At 49.1% G+C, this 13,503-nt stretch overlaps 1 protein-coding gene across 1 annotated transcript in view; it reads right to left on the bottom strand.

Moving 5' to 3' along the window:
• Positions 1–2,390: 2,390 nt before the first annotated feature.
• The window catches only part of LOC115471308 (capping protein, Arp2/3 and myosin-I linker protein 2-like), a 91,882-nt gene continuing 80,769 nt past the window's right edge, over positions 2,391–13,503 (bottom strand). Inside the window, exon 13 of the mRNA XM_030205010.1 lies at positions 2,391–2,530. Coding sequence (XP_030060870.1) covers positions 2,391–2,530 — 140 coding nt within the window. The remainder of the gene's footprint in view (positions 2,531–13,503) is intronic.

Raw genomic sequence — 13,503 nt, 5'->3', positions numbered from 1 at the left:
TAATTTTTCTAATTGTGTTGGTCCTGGTCTCTGGTTACTGCTTCCTTGTTTTTTTTAACTCTCTTTCCATGGGTCTCCTGTCCATGTGTCATTTTTTTTTCTTCTTCTGTCTTCTTCACCTCTTCCATAACAAGTAACATCAACACTAATCTTTTCCTTTCAGCTTTCTTCCATTTTTTTTTTACCTGGCCATTCAGATTTCATTCATATTATCCAGTCTTCCATCTCCCTCTTTTTACTGCACCTATCTACAGCTTTTCATCTCTTTTCCTCACTGTGGCCCTCCCATTCTCCTTTCTCTTATTTCCCAGTCTTTCACTATTTTTTTCCTCTCTTCCACTGCCATTCAGCATCTCCTCTCCCTCTACCTCTGCCATCCAGCATCTCCTCATTTTCTGTTTCTAGCACCTGCCATCCAGCATCTTCTCTGTCTCCCACCACAATCCAGCATTGCATCTCCCCTCTCTACCCATGTCATCAGCATCTCCTCCCTTTCTGTTTCTATCACCTGCAATCCAGTATCTTCTCTCTCACTCTCCCACCACCATCCAGCATTATCTTTCATCTTTCTCTCCCACCTACCATCCTGCATCCCCTCTCCTGTCTCTATTTCTCACCCCCCCCCACCCACCAGCTAGCATCCTTTCTTGTCTCTCTGCCCCTATATCTCGTCTCTGTCTCTTTCCCTTAGTCTCACCATCCAGCATTGCCCCCTTTCTCCCCCCATGTAGTACTGCTTCTGCCTCTCACCTCCTCTGTTTTCCCCTGCAACCAGCATCTCCTCTGTGTTTCTCCACATACCCCATACCCCTGTCATCCAGCAGTGCCTGTCTGTCTCTCTCCCCCAGCATGCAGCAATGCCCATTGTCTCTCTCTCTCCTCTACTCCCCACACTGTTCATCATTGTCCCTGCCTATCTCTCTTCCCATCATCCAGCATTGCCCCTATCTCCATCTTACTCCCTCCTCCTATACAGAATTTCCTCTATCCATTTATTTATTTTATTTGTAGCGTTTGTATCCCACATTTTCCCACCTATTTGCAGGCTCAACGTGGCTTACATTATGCCGTGATGGCGATCGCCATTTCCGGGTACAGGATTTCAAATGGTATTACATTTAGGTGCATACATACTTGGTAAAGAAGAGTACATTGTTGTATTGCATACAAATGATTTTGCATTAAGGTGCATACACATGATACAGAGGAATGCATTATGGCATTGCATAGAGGTTTCTAAGTGATCAAGTGAGTTTTAACATAAGTTAGGTCATCGGCTATACAGATATTTTCAACTTAGGAAATAGATTGGTAGTGTGTATTGTATAGCTTTCTTTAATAGCAATAAGGTTAAACAGTCAAGCGGCAAAAGTTCAGTTTTGTCTAGTTCGTATAAAGTCTAATTATTTTGTATATAGGATGGAACGTGGTGGTAAGCCTTCTTGAACAGGTCCGTTTTCAGTAGTCTACGGAAGATTGTTAGGTCTTGTGTTGATTTTATGGCCTTCGGTAATGCGTTCCATAGTTGCGTGCATACGTAGTAGAAGCTGGATGCGTACGTGGATTTATATTTTAGTCCTTTACAACTGGGGTAGTGGAGATTGAGGAATGCTCGTGATGATCTTTTTGCGTTCCTAGTAGGCAAGTCTATGAGGTCTGACATATAGGTCGGAGCTTCCCCGTGAACGATTTTGTGGACCAGGGTGCAAACTTTGAACGCAATTCGTTCTTTTAAAGGGAGCCAGTGTAGTTTTTCTCTTAGGGGTTTGGCGCTTTCGTATTTCCTATTGCCTCAGATACTCTCCAGCCCATAGCCTCTGTCTCCCCTCACTTTTATCCAGTATTGCACCACATTTTCTCTCCCCCCCCCCCCCACCCATCCAGTCATGCTTTTTTCTTTTTTCCTCCCCACCTATTCACTGCCACCCTGCAGTACAGTTTCATTCTTCCCTCTTGTACCTATGCCACCGGTCCCGCGCTAATAAGCAATGATAGAAGAGCGCGGGACCAGACTCTCTAAAGCATCACTAGCGCTAGTGCTTCCTGTGAAGGTTCTGCCTCTTCCGATGTAAACTTTTCCGGGACTGGTACAAGAAGTGTTGGCGGCGCTGCAGAGAGCTGGGTCCTGCGCTCTTCTATCATTGTTTATGAGCGCAGGTCTGGTAGCAGCAGTGCAACGGGAGGGAGCAAACTCTGTTGCAGAACAGGGGTGGTTAGGAGAGAGGCAGTGGGTCAGGCCAGCAGGGAAGGTCGCGGTTCAGGTTCGGGAGGCTTAACCTCCCCGAGCCTCTTATACGGGGCGCCTATGTGTCTCAGAAACATTCTGAGGAATTCCAATGATAACATTAAACAGCAAAGTTTTCAAGTCCTACAACATTGAAAATGGTAGATCAGATTCGGTATTCCTCTAGTTTCACAATGTTAAATGAGGGTACTTCCAGTAAAGCCATTTCTGCTGATCTTAATGCTCTAGGCAGCTGGTAAATTCTTACATTAGTTGAGAAAATAACAGAGGAATTGTTGCTTAATGCTTTGAAAACCAAAAGCAAAATTTTAAAATTTTATTCTCTGTTCTATTGGAAGCACATGGAGTTTAAGACTGGAAAGACGTGAGAAAACCACAAGCAGCCTGTAGGAACTCTTGCAGAAGCATTTGAGTTACTTGTAAAGCCTTATGAACAGCTTTAGGCAATCCAGTTCAAAAACTTTTACAATCATCAAAACAGGGAGTAATTATATTTTGAATTGCCAATCTGAAATGTGATTATTAAGAAGATCTCTCAGTCTTCTAACAGGTCGTAGTTTTATAAAAAAAACAGACGAATGATTTTTTGAACCTGATATTTCATAGTCAAAGCAGAGTCAAATGTAATTCCCAAGTTTCAGATTTTACTAACAACTGGAATAGTCACATCATCAGTAATAAATTTAACAGAGATATCTTTTGAAGGGTAACTTGACAGTATCAGGATCTGAGTTTTAGACGTATTCAGTTTCAAATGATTTCCTTTCATCCTTTAAGGGATGCCCTGTCGGATTTCCAATATGAATTGTCCAGGTTATGGCTAATAGTAAGATTAAAGTTCCTATTATCCATTTTCCTTCCCTCAATCCCACCAGTTTGTCCTCCAACTCTTCAAAAAAATGTTTTAGTTTGCATTGAGAGCATATACACAAACAATAATTATAAACCATCATCCTGCTTATAATCGAACGAGAATAACGCCCAAGTTCCGACCTAAATCGGGAGATGGGCGTTCTTCTCACAAAACCGAGTAAATCCATATAATCGAAAGCAATGTTTCAGTGCGTCCGTGTCGCTCGTACGTGGACGTAAAAACGCCCAAATAAGAGGCGTGTCGGGGGCGTGTTAGGGGCGGTGATACAACGTGGACGGGTACAACGTATAACGAATAGCGAAATGGCTCTGGTTGAGCGGGAAGATGGGCGTAATCTGATGGACCCGAAATAAAAGCGACCAGAGCAAGGGGGAAAGCGTCTTTAGACTCATTAGCGATTGTGTGTAGTTGGAGAGTGGCGATATTGTTGGTGGAAGAGCTGAAGTGGTGGTTGCAGAGAGAAAGCCGAGCGTGTTGAGTACCTGTGACGGTCGTCTGTGTGCCCTGCCTCTTTTTGTGTCTTACCCTTTCACCGTTCCTTACTCCTACTCCTTTGCTCCATCGCCCCCTTCCCCCTCCCCCTATCCTTCCCCATTCACTCTTCCCACGTGTGTACTCTATTCCCTGACCTCCGTTTGTCTCTGTGTGCCTGTACTGTTTGGCGAGTGAGTGGCCAGAGGGCGTGGTGGCTGGAAGTGACAGATCTGTGTGTGTTGCTGTTTGACTACTAATCCTAATACTTGCACTGGTGGTGGGGATATGGATGCACTTAATGCACTTGTGGCATTCATGCTACACGAAGAGGCCACCCACCGCAGGAGGTATTCACGGCCCCGAGTGTTTAGGCCCCGCACCACCTTCCTACAACTCACTGACCAGCAGTGTCTAACAAGGTTCAGGTTTGATAGGGCCACCATTCGTCAGCTGTGTGAGCAGCTGAAACCCCTCCTTCAGCCCCAGACACGTAGGAATAACCCCATCCCTGCCCACCTCAAAATCACTTCCGCTCTCTCTGTCCTGGCCACTGGCAGTTTTCAATCCGTATTAGCTGCTAACACAGGCCTCACCCAGGCTTCTATTTCACACTGTCTCACCCAGTTCCTGGATGCCTTCATAACTCACACCTCACACTACATCACTTTCCCCACCACCCCCCAGGCTCTGCACAACAACATGGCCGCCTTCTATGCTGTTGCTAGATTCCCCTCGGTCATCGGTGTGATAGACTGCACACACGTAGCCCTCAGACCCCCCCGGGCACACGAAGCCACCTACAGAAATAGGAAGGCATTTCATTCTATGAACATGCAAGTTGTATGTGATGCCCAGGGGGAGATATTAGACGTGTGTGCCAGGTACCCCGGCTCCAGCCACGATGCCTACATCCTACAGCACTCGGGCATCTTCCGCAGGTTCGAGCAAGGGGAGTTCACTGGTGGATGGCTACTAGGTAAGTGCAACATGCATGTACCACCCATACTAGACCTCCTCCACTGGGCAACCCTCCGCCCTGGCTTCCTCCACCACAACCCACTATCCAAATCCCCCCGCCCCCCCTGTACCTGCTCCAAGCGATACACACTCATCTATCTCATTCTGCTTTTCTGCAAAGGTGACCGAGGCTACCCGCAGAGGACATGGCTTATGACCCCCCTGATCCACCCACAACCAGGGCCAGAAGAAACCTACAACAGGAAACATCGCAGCACCCGGGGGATCATTGAGCGCACCTTTGGTTTATTGAAAAACCGCTTCCGCTGTCTGGACCGGTCTGGAGGAGAGCTGCTCTACAGTCCAGAAAAGGTGGCCAAGATCTTTGTGGCGTGCTGTATGTTACACAATTTGGCCCAGCGCAGAGGACAGCCTCTCCCAGAGGAGCCACAGCCACCACCAGAAGAGGCCCCAGATGAGCTGGAAGAGGAGCCCCCTCCACCCCCAGCCCACAGAGCAGAGCTCAATGCCTACCAGCTTGGTGTAAGAGCAAGACAAAGACTCATTGAAACAAGTTTTAGGTGAATGTAAGTGAGCATTTATTATTTACATACAGTGCATATGTGTTTGGTCAACCCCACCACCACCACCACCACCCCCCTCCCTCCCACACCCACCCCCCTCCCACCAACCCTCACCCTACAGCATGTCCCATCATTTTCCCCTTCCCTTCCCCCGTCCCCTCCTACCCCTCCCACGCCCTTCCTTTGCAGCTGGTGCTGCACGGGAAGTCTCTTCCCCCTCTTCGGAGCTGCTGCTCCCAGTGTCCTCCTCCCTATCCCCACGGCAGCCTGCGGCTTCGGCTGCACCGTGGAAATCGGGCCACCTTCTTGGTTGTAGTGGTCTGGCCACAGGACCCAGAATGGGAGCAGCAGGAGTGGGTGCAGAGGCTGAGGAGCGCAATGCCCACCTCTTAGCTGGTGGTGGTTGCTGGTGGTCAGTGGAGGAGGAGGTTGATGGCAGGGGCTGCTCCAGCAGCACGGGGGCTGGAGTAGGCGCGGTGCCCTGAGGGTGCAGGTGTTGGATGCTCTGCTCCAGCCGTCTCAGTTGCTGGAGCACCTCCTGGTGGCCTTCACGTTGCGCCTGGAGGAGTTCTTGGTGTGCTCGCTGCTGTGCCTCCAGTGCTTGGCGCTGCAGCTCCAGTTTCTGCTGCCGGTACTCCTCCAAGCGCACGTTGTGGCGGAGTAGTTCCGTGGCCAGCCGCAGGAGTTGCCTCCTTTGGGCGGATGGCCTCTGGCGGGGAGCTGGGCCCTCCTCCTCCTCACCAAAGTCCTCCGGTGCTGGAGGTGCGGCCTCTGCTGGTGCAGGTGGTGGTGGTGGTGGCAGAGCCTGGACAGCTGGTGCAGGTGGTGGTGGTGGTGGTGGTGGCAGAGGCTGGACAGCCGGTGCAGGTGGTGGTGGTGGTGCTGGCAGAGGCTGGACAGCCGGTGCAGGTGGTGGTGGTGGTGCTGGCAGAGGCTGGACAGCTGGTGGTGGTAGAGGCTGGACAGCTGGTGCAGGTGGTGGTGGACGCGGAGGATGCACAGCTGGTGCAGGTGGTGGCGGCTGGACTGCTGGTGCTGCAGGCTGTGGAGGTTGAGGCTGGACAGATGGTGTAGGGCGTTGGCCTTGCAGGCCACTAGGGCCAGCCTCCTCTGAGTCTTCACCTGTATAGCACAAGAGTGAGGAATAGTGTTGGTGCAAATAACCCACTTTTGTCTTTCAGCATTCATATACATTGGTATGTCCCCCAACCTGATGACCCAGCAAAGAGATGGTGAGGAGAAATGGAATTGACACGGGTACGAAAGAGAGAGGCCCGCAGGCAGCTGGGTAGAGGTGGTGGATGAGCAGCCAAGAGAAGGACACCACTCACAACGTTGTGCACAAGCTGTTAGTTGTATAATTGTTAAATTGAACAACATTGCAGGATGTGTTGTGTTACTACTGACTTGCTAAACTGCATAGAACTGCTTTATGACCCCCATTACAGGCTCCTTCAGTTGAATGCATGTGGCCCACACTCAGTAGAGCACAGAGGTCACAGGAGGAACTAGGCACAGTTTGGTAATGGGAAAATAGGAGGGAGTAGTAGGGAAGGACGGCCCCCAGAGTTCTGCCACAGTAGTAACCTACACACACCCATAGGAGCCAACTGGAAAGTAGTATTGGGGGTGCTAAGCCCAGTGACCAACACTCCTCCCTGCACAGCTACATGATCTTTCCTCAATATTGGGGGTGCTCTCACACACACACAGCACCCACCCTGTCTGCTTGCTCCTATAACACACATGACCACTACCACTACTCAAATAGAGCTTACAATTAATTCTATAAATATGGGCACACAGGACAAGTAAGAGGAAACCCAATGACAACGGTAGGGATAGGGAGTAAGGGTAGAGAGCTAGTGAGTAGGGGTTACCAGGTCACAACAGCATCATAAAGGTGGCCTGTTAATATACAGAAAGACAGCCAGAGATACTCCCCCCCCACCCCCACCCACACCCACACCCACCTCCCTCCTCCTGCCCCCCACTCCTCACCTCCCTCCCCCTGACCCCAACTTCTATAACACAAGTGTACTGCAGCACAACAGATACCCCAACTGCATAATGAAACACCTACCTGAGTCCTCAGCCTGGCCCGAGGTGTCCATGGAGCCAATCCCGTGGATGCCCTCCTGGGGTAGGAGGGAGTACACCATCAGCTCCATTGGTGTAAGGTTGGCAGTGTCATTGCCTGGGGGATTGGCCCCTGCCTTCCTCCGAACATCCCTCCTCAGCTTCCGCCACTTCCTCTTGCAGTCCTCCACGTCTCTCCCAGCATGGAAGACAGCATTCAGGCTGTCCCGTACTGCCTCCCATTCCCGCTGCTTTACTGTTGCTGCCAGCCTCTGCCCTGTGGGAGCAAACAGACTCCGGTGCCGCTGTACAATTTCTTGTACCAGGAGCTCCACCTCTGCCTCGAGAAAATTACCCTTCCGGGTCGGCGGCATGCGTGGTGGCATTGTACCAATGGTGTTTTCGAAAATACGGAGTGGGCGTTTATATAGGCGCCAAGAACGCCCATTGAGACGGGGGAATAGGCGTTTCTGATTTGGGCGCTACTTTTTCAATTATACACATAATTCCTAAGCGTGCCCAGCTCAGATAGCGATTAGGAACACATGGTTTTGATTATGAGTAGATAAGTATGGGCGTCTCCACCTGCCTTCCCTTTCTTCATTGCCATTTTACCTGCCATTTCCTGCACTGAGACCTTGCCGGTTGTTCGTAATAATCATTTACAGGGTTTTACCCTCACTTAGCATGCTTGGGTACACCTGTGTATTTAGGGGGTGGGGGGGAAATAATTGTTGGCCCTCAGCCACCACGCCTTCCGTTTCCTGTCTTCCACATCGCCTGATGCTCCCTTCCTTTCTCCCATTCTCTCTGCCTGGTTGTAGCAGGCAGTGTGTGGGGGCCACGAATTTGCTACACTCACCCCAAATCAAGCACCCCTCGGTAAGGGTCATTTCAATCAGGGAGATGTGCAGCTAATGTTCCAGAAGATAAAAGGCGCACTACACAGTCTTGAAACAGACGTTCATGGTAAGCTCTCGTTTGTCTGCCACCTCTTCTCTTTGTGCTCATAGTCAAGGAGTGTGCATTCACTGTATGTATGTAGTCTGGAGTCAGATGTTAGGTAGCTCTGTTTTCACCAGGTTCCTGTGCACTGTACTGTGGGGTTGGCAGGTCCTCAGTGGTGTGGGCCAGCTGTTGGAGGTGCTGTATTGGTTCCCGGTAGCTTCCATCTTCCTTGTTTATGTGGTGTACCCCAGTCCCCATTTATGAAGTGGCCACCCATTCTCAAGGTCCATAGGCGGGGGAGGGGAGAATGATTAATGCAATGGATGTGTATAGCACTTTATGCAACACCTTCCTAAATTGCTCCATAGGTAGTAGGGTAGGGAACATGCACATTACATTGTTTTTAATCGGTAGCCTGGACAAAATGATCGAGGTGGCTACAGGTAGTGCCACTGAGGCCTATGACGTGGTGGTGAGGGAAAGGGGTGTGTGTACAGGTACCAACCCAAAGTAACTGGTGGTGGATAAAGCCTGGTGGCTGCTGTGGCCTAGTGGTTAGAGCACCAGCCTTATAATCATAAGGTTGCTGGTTCAAATCCCACCTAAGGCAAGTCACTTCAGAGACAAAGTTGGACACAAACCCAGAATACTTGAATGTAACACACCTTGGTTCACTACTGGAGAAAGTGTGATCACACCTGCAAATAATGAGCACCATTGTTATTTGTGCCCTTCCCTAACACAAGTATTACATTGCAACTGTGATGAAGTAACCATCCATCTATTGGGTTTCCCATTGTTTCCCTTTTGCTCCTCAGCATTATATACCATAGCTGATGTATTCAATGTGAAAATATGAGCCAGCTGTTTGTAGGTCCTTCTTGGGCCCCCCCCCCCACCCCACCAATGTGGCTTGTGGGTAAAGATATGTGTCCATCAGACAGCAAACACTGTGTATGTGGTACCTGGAGTTATGTGGAAGGGTGTACCTGGCAGATCACACGTGGTACAATATTCATCTCTTATTGATGGCACTCTGTATTGTGGGTCAGTATGGTGGAGGGGAGGGAGGAAGGGAGAGAGAGATGCTGGCTGGCCATTTTTATTCATGAACACAAATATCCAGCCAGCCTCCCCGGCCCAACCCCCCTGCACATATATAGCCATGCAGGTTGGAATGAACAGGTGGCGTTCTGTCTGGCCAACATTCTCAGACATACATCACCTTCTCATTCACACAGCACATTTAATGCTATGCATATTGCTGCCTCCTTCCTCTCAACTCAACAGCACCATTTGGTGATATGTAATGCACAAGGGAGACAAACACACACACACACACCCTGATAGTTATGTATGTCCTCATCCTCATCAATGATGAGGACCCCCTCCTCCTTCTCCTCCTCCTCCTCCTCCTCCTGGTGGCCCGCCTCCTGGCCTAGCTGCTCCTCCTCCTCCTCATCCAGGTGCCCCTCCTCTTGCTGCTGTTCCTCCTCCTCCTGCTCCTGCTCCTCCTCCTCCTCCTCCTCCTGGAGGTGGTGGCCCTCCTCATCTTGGCGCTCGGCTTCCTGCTGGTGGAGCCCTGTGTATGTAAAAGGAGTGTGATTGAGATCAGTGCATACAACATGGCTTGCATAGTGCAGTAGCTGGGTGGCGTGAGGCAGGGGATGGGGCAGGGTGTGGTAAGGCGTAGCCTATGCCCATGGGGAATGAGCTGCATCAGATGACATGACACAGAACCCTGGACCCTCCTCTGATACACACCACGCAGGACATGTTGCCATACCAAATTCATTGCTGACCAGCATGTTTGCATTGTGAGATGCAACGAGGGGTTGATGGGCAGTTGTTGTAGGAGTTATTGGGGGGGGGGGGGCAGTGGGAAGGGTGTTGAGCACAATTCTTTTATGTGAGTTAGGCCATAACATGCAGTAAAAGTAGGGCCTCAGGCAACTGTACCAGGACACACTAATCAGCCACCACAGTAAGGGGAATAGTAAAGTGTGGCATATCATCTCATTCATCTCGGGGGGATGGTGGGACGTTGCAAGCACGCTCATGGGAGAACCCCTGCAACCTGCATCCTTGATCTGGGACAGATATGGTATTACTAGGTGGCTATTAGGCACATGGGAAGTGATATTGTACAACACATTTGCTTTATTCATGAAATGTATGTAGTAATCTGTACAGGTGTCCTGTTTTTGAATACTTACGGCGAGCCCTGAGGTGCCTTCGCACCGCCCGGATGAGGTCGGGCCTCTCCCGCCTCACCCTGCGGAACCGCCTCCGCAGGGACTCCAGGTCCCGGTGGACTCCAAAGCGTCTGTAAGATATAAGTTTGGAGAGCAGGGGTCAGGGGTGTTGGTCCTTTTTGTCCTCTGCACACATTCATTTGCTATTCACATACCAGAGAGAGAGGGTCTACAGTGTTGGGGGGGGGGGGGGCACCTCCATTGGTAGTGAATCATAGGAGCCACCTTTTTTCCATTTTGGGGGGTGGAACCCCCAGTGGAGATGACCCCTCCCTCCATACATATTTGATATTGGGGGTGGGGTGGTGAAGCACCCACAGCAGCCACCGAGTTGGTTCCTATGCAGATGATGCCAGAGAGGTGGCCATGAGGCCAGACAGTACCGTTTGTATACATTATAATGTATGCTTGTTAAACTACTTTATATGTGTTATCATGACCATGTTATAAAGTATGGTATAGGTTTCATTGGTCTCATGCTTCCACTATTCGGAGGCTCCAAAGAGGGGTTGGAAAATGTGGCCTTCACATAACTAACGAAATTGTCACATAACACTAATATAATAGTCACATACCTAACCTAACGAAATACATTCTTGTAGGGATGTGGGAATGGTGGTCGTTTCAATAACATACAAATTATTGGTGATTGTGCATGTTCCTATATTACTCATGATCCTTGCATGGACACTCCAGTTACTGCTGGTAACATTGATGACGGAGCTGTTATATGTGTAGGTACAGGAGGGGAGGGGGGTTGGGCCATAACCTTACCTCTCTAACCGTTCCCGGATGCGGGACCAGGCTCGCATGGCCTGCAGCCTGGGGGGCAGATGGTGGTGCTGGATAAATAGGCGATGTCGGTGCCTTAGGCACAGCCGGACGAGCATCAAGCTCTCCTCCTGGCCAAAATTGGGCTCTCGCCGTTGTGCCATTTTTCCACGTGTTGGAAAAGAAGTGCCTTATATAGACGACCTTGCGTGAGGGACGTCGTTTCATGCACAGCTCCATATATGGATGACCATTCCATATATGGCCCCTATCAGCACGTGGACGCCCTCGTAAGCATAGACGTCTTTGACGTGCACATGCCTGCAGGAGTGTGAAACGTGCCTTCTATAGATGTGTATGACGCACCCCACCCGACCCTTTTCACATATACACAATATACATTTACTGCATGTTCAGTAGGTGTACAGTGCATGCAGATCCGCACATTCAGATGGGCACATATGATGAATGTATGGGTGGAGCAGCATGATATGTCTGTAGTTGACACATATATGCGTTCGTCATATATTTCCGTACCTGGATGGCCTGAACAACATGTACTGTACTTGCGATACACCTATGTACATTATTTTACACACCACGTGATTTGGTCGTTTGCACCTGCAATAGTCGACCGTGTTAGGGCGCCCAATTTAGTCACGCTTATGCGCTCGTCATTTGATTGTTTTCTTACAGGGATAATCGATTGTCGAAAAACGCCCACACTATTTTTCCATTATACAGGTCTATTTTTGGACGTTATCGTAAGAACGCCCTAATTCGTACTTGGACGATCTTTCCATTTTGCCCCTCCATATCTACTAATATATATGGACTGCTAGAAACCTGCCCGCTAGGTCTCTAACGTGCTCTAGTAATTCAAATTGTATATCCTTAACAAACATTATACCGACTTCCCATGCTTTTTCTGCATAAGACTAGAGGCAAGGAAAGAGGAACCCTGAAGACTGCAGTAGTATTTCATCTTTTTTGAGAAAATGTATTTCTTGTACTGGACAAATAGAAGCACACTGATGTGCAGCCTCCTTTAAGAGCATCTGCTTCTTGATATGCATGTACATCCCTTCAGTCCATTAACCATCAGGTAATACTACTGTGCTACCCAGGCACGTGGGAACATTGTAGTCTCCAATAAAGCAAGAATTATTATTTCTCTTCAGCCATTTTGAGTTATCTATCCCATGCTAACTTTTCCTGCAATAAACTGCCCCCTCTCCAGCCCTCTCCCAGCTTACCCTTCTTGACCTGCCAATCCAGAACCCTGCAGGTCATAGCAGAGGAAGATGAACCATCCATCGAACCCCATGCTCTATTTACATCCCCCCCCTATACTCACACAACCTCCACCTCATGCTCCCTGTACTCGCACTCACACGCTATATCCTCAAATACAATCCCCAGCATTATCTGGAAGGACCAGCAGACTTAGCACTTATCTCAGTTATCTCATGTCACCAGAACCCCTAACAGGCTACTACATCAATCCCATGGACAAGCTCCAGTCCTCAGCAGGTTCGTTCCTCATTGTTCGGAATCCCCTCAGTGTGGCACTGGAGTCACTTTTTCTTTTGCTTGATCCACTGCCTCTTGGCATATTTCTTGCACAGAACTGGTTTCTTCACTGGAGGAAACTGCATACTCATATCACATCCTTGTTTGAGCGAGAAATGTAAGTTTTGCCACTAATAGTAAATGCTAAACTTGTACAGCGCTGCGTAACCCTGGCAGCGCTATAGAAATGCTAAGTAGTAGTAGTAGTACTATTGCAAATGGATAGAGCCATCAATGCCAGATATTCTCTGAGCAGCTTCTCTGTCACTGATTTCATATCCTTTTGCTTACTCAGTCTTCACCTCCAGTGTCACTGTTTGATTTTTTTCAAGGCCACCATCAGTTGCTCTAGCATGATTAGTGTCTACCTCTACCCTTGCCTCAGTGTCCTCCAAATACCAGACCACCTCTGCCACATCCACTCTTAAATGCGCCATCAAGATCACAATTTCAGCTCAAATAGTAGTAATATTGCTTTTTATATGACACAGCAACTCAAGCAGCTCACCTGAAGACACTTGTAAATTAAAATCTGGATCTGGATCTCAGTTCCTGCTCCTCAGCTCTAGACCTTGTGACACAGCCACTTGCCATGATAGAACTCTCTCCTTATCTGGCTTCCCCTGAGGTATGATAACTCATGTATGTCCACCAATTATTTTCTTGGCAGTCATCCCTGTACAGGTTAGGGCTGCACTAAGACGAAGTGCTGTCTCCCGATCATTAATTATCTGGGGGTTCAGT

The sequence above is a fragment of the Microcaecilia unicolor genome, chromosome 5, assembly GCF_901765095.1.
Source record: "Microcaecilia unicolor chromosome 5, aMicUni1.1, whole genome shotgun sequence".
Classification (NCBI taxonomy): Eukaryota; Metazoa; Chordata; class Amphibia; order Gymnophiona; family Siphonopidae; genus Microcaecilia; species Microcaecilia unicolor.
The sequence above is the reverse complement of the archived record's forward strand: the minus strand, read 5'-3'. Positions and strand labels throughout refer to the sequence as shown.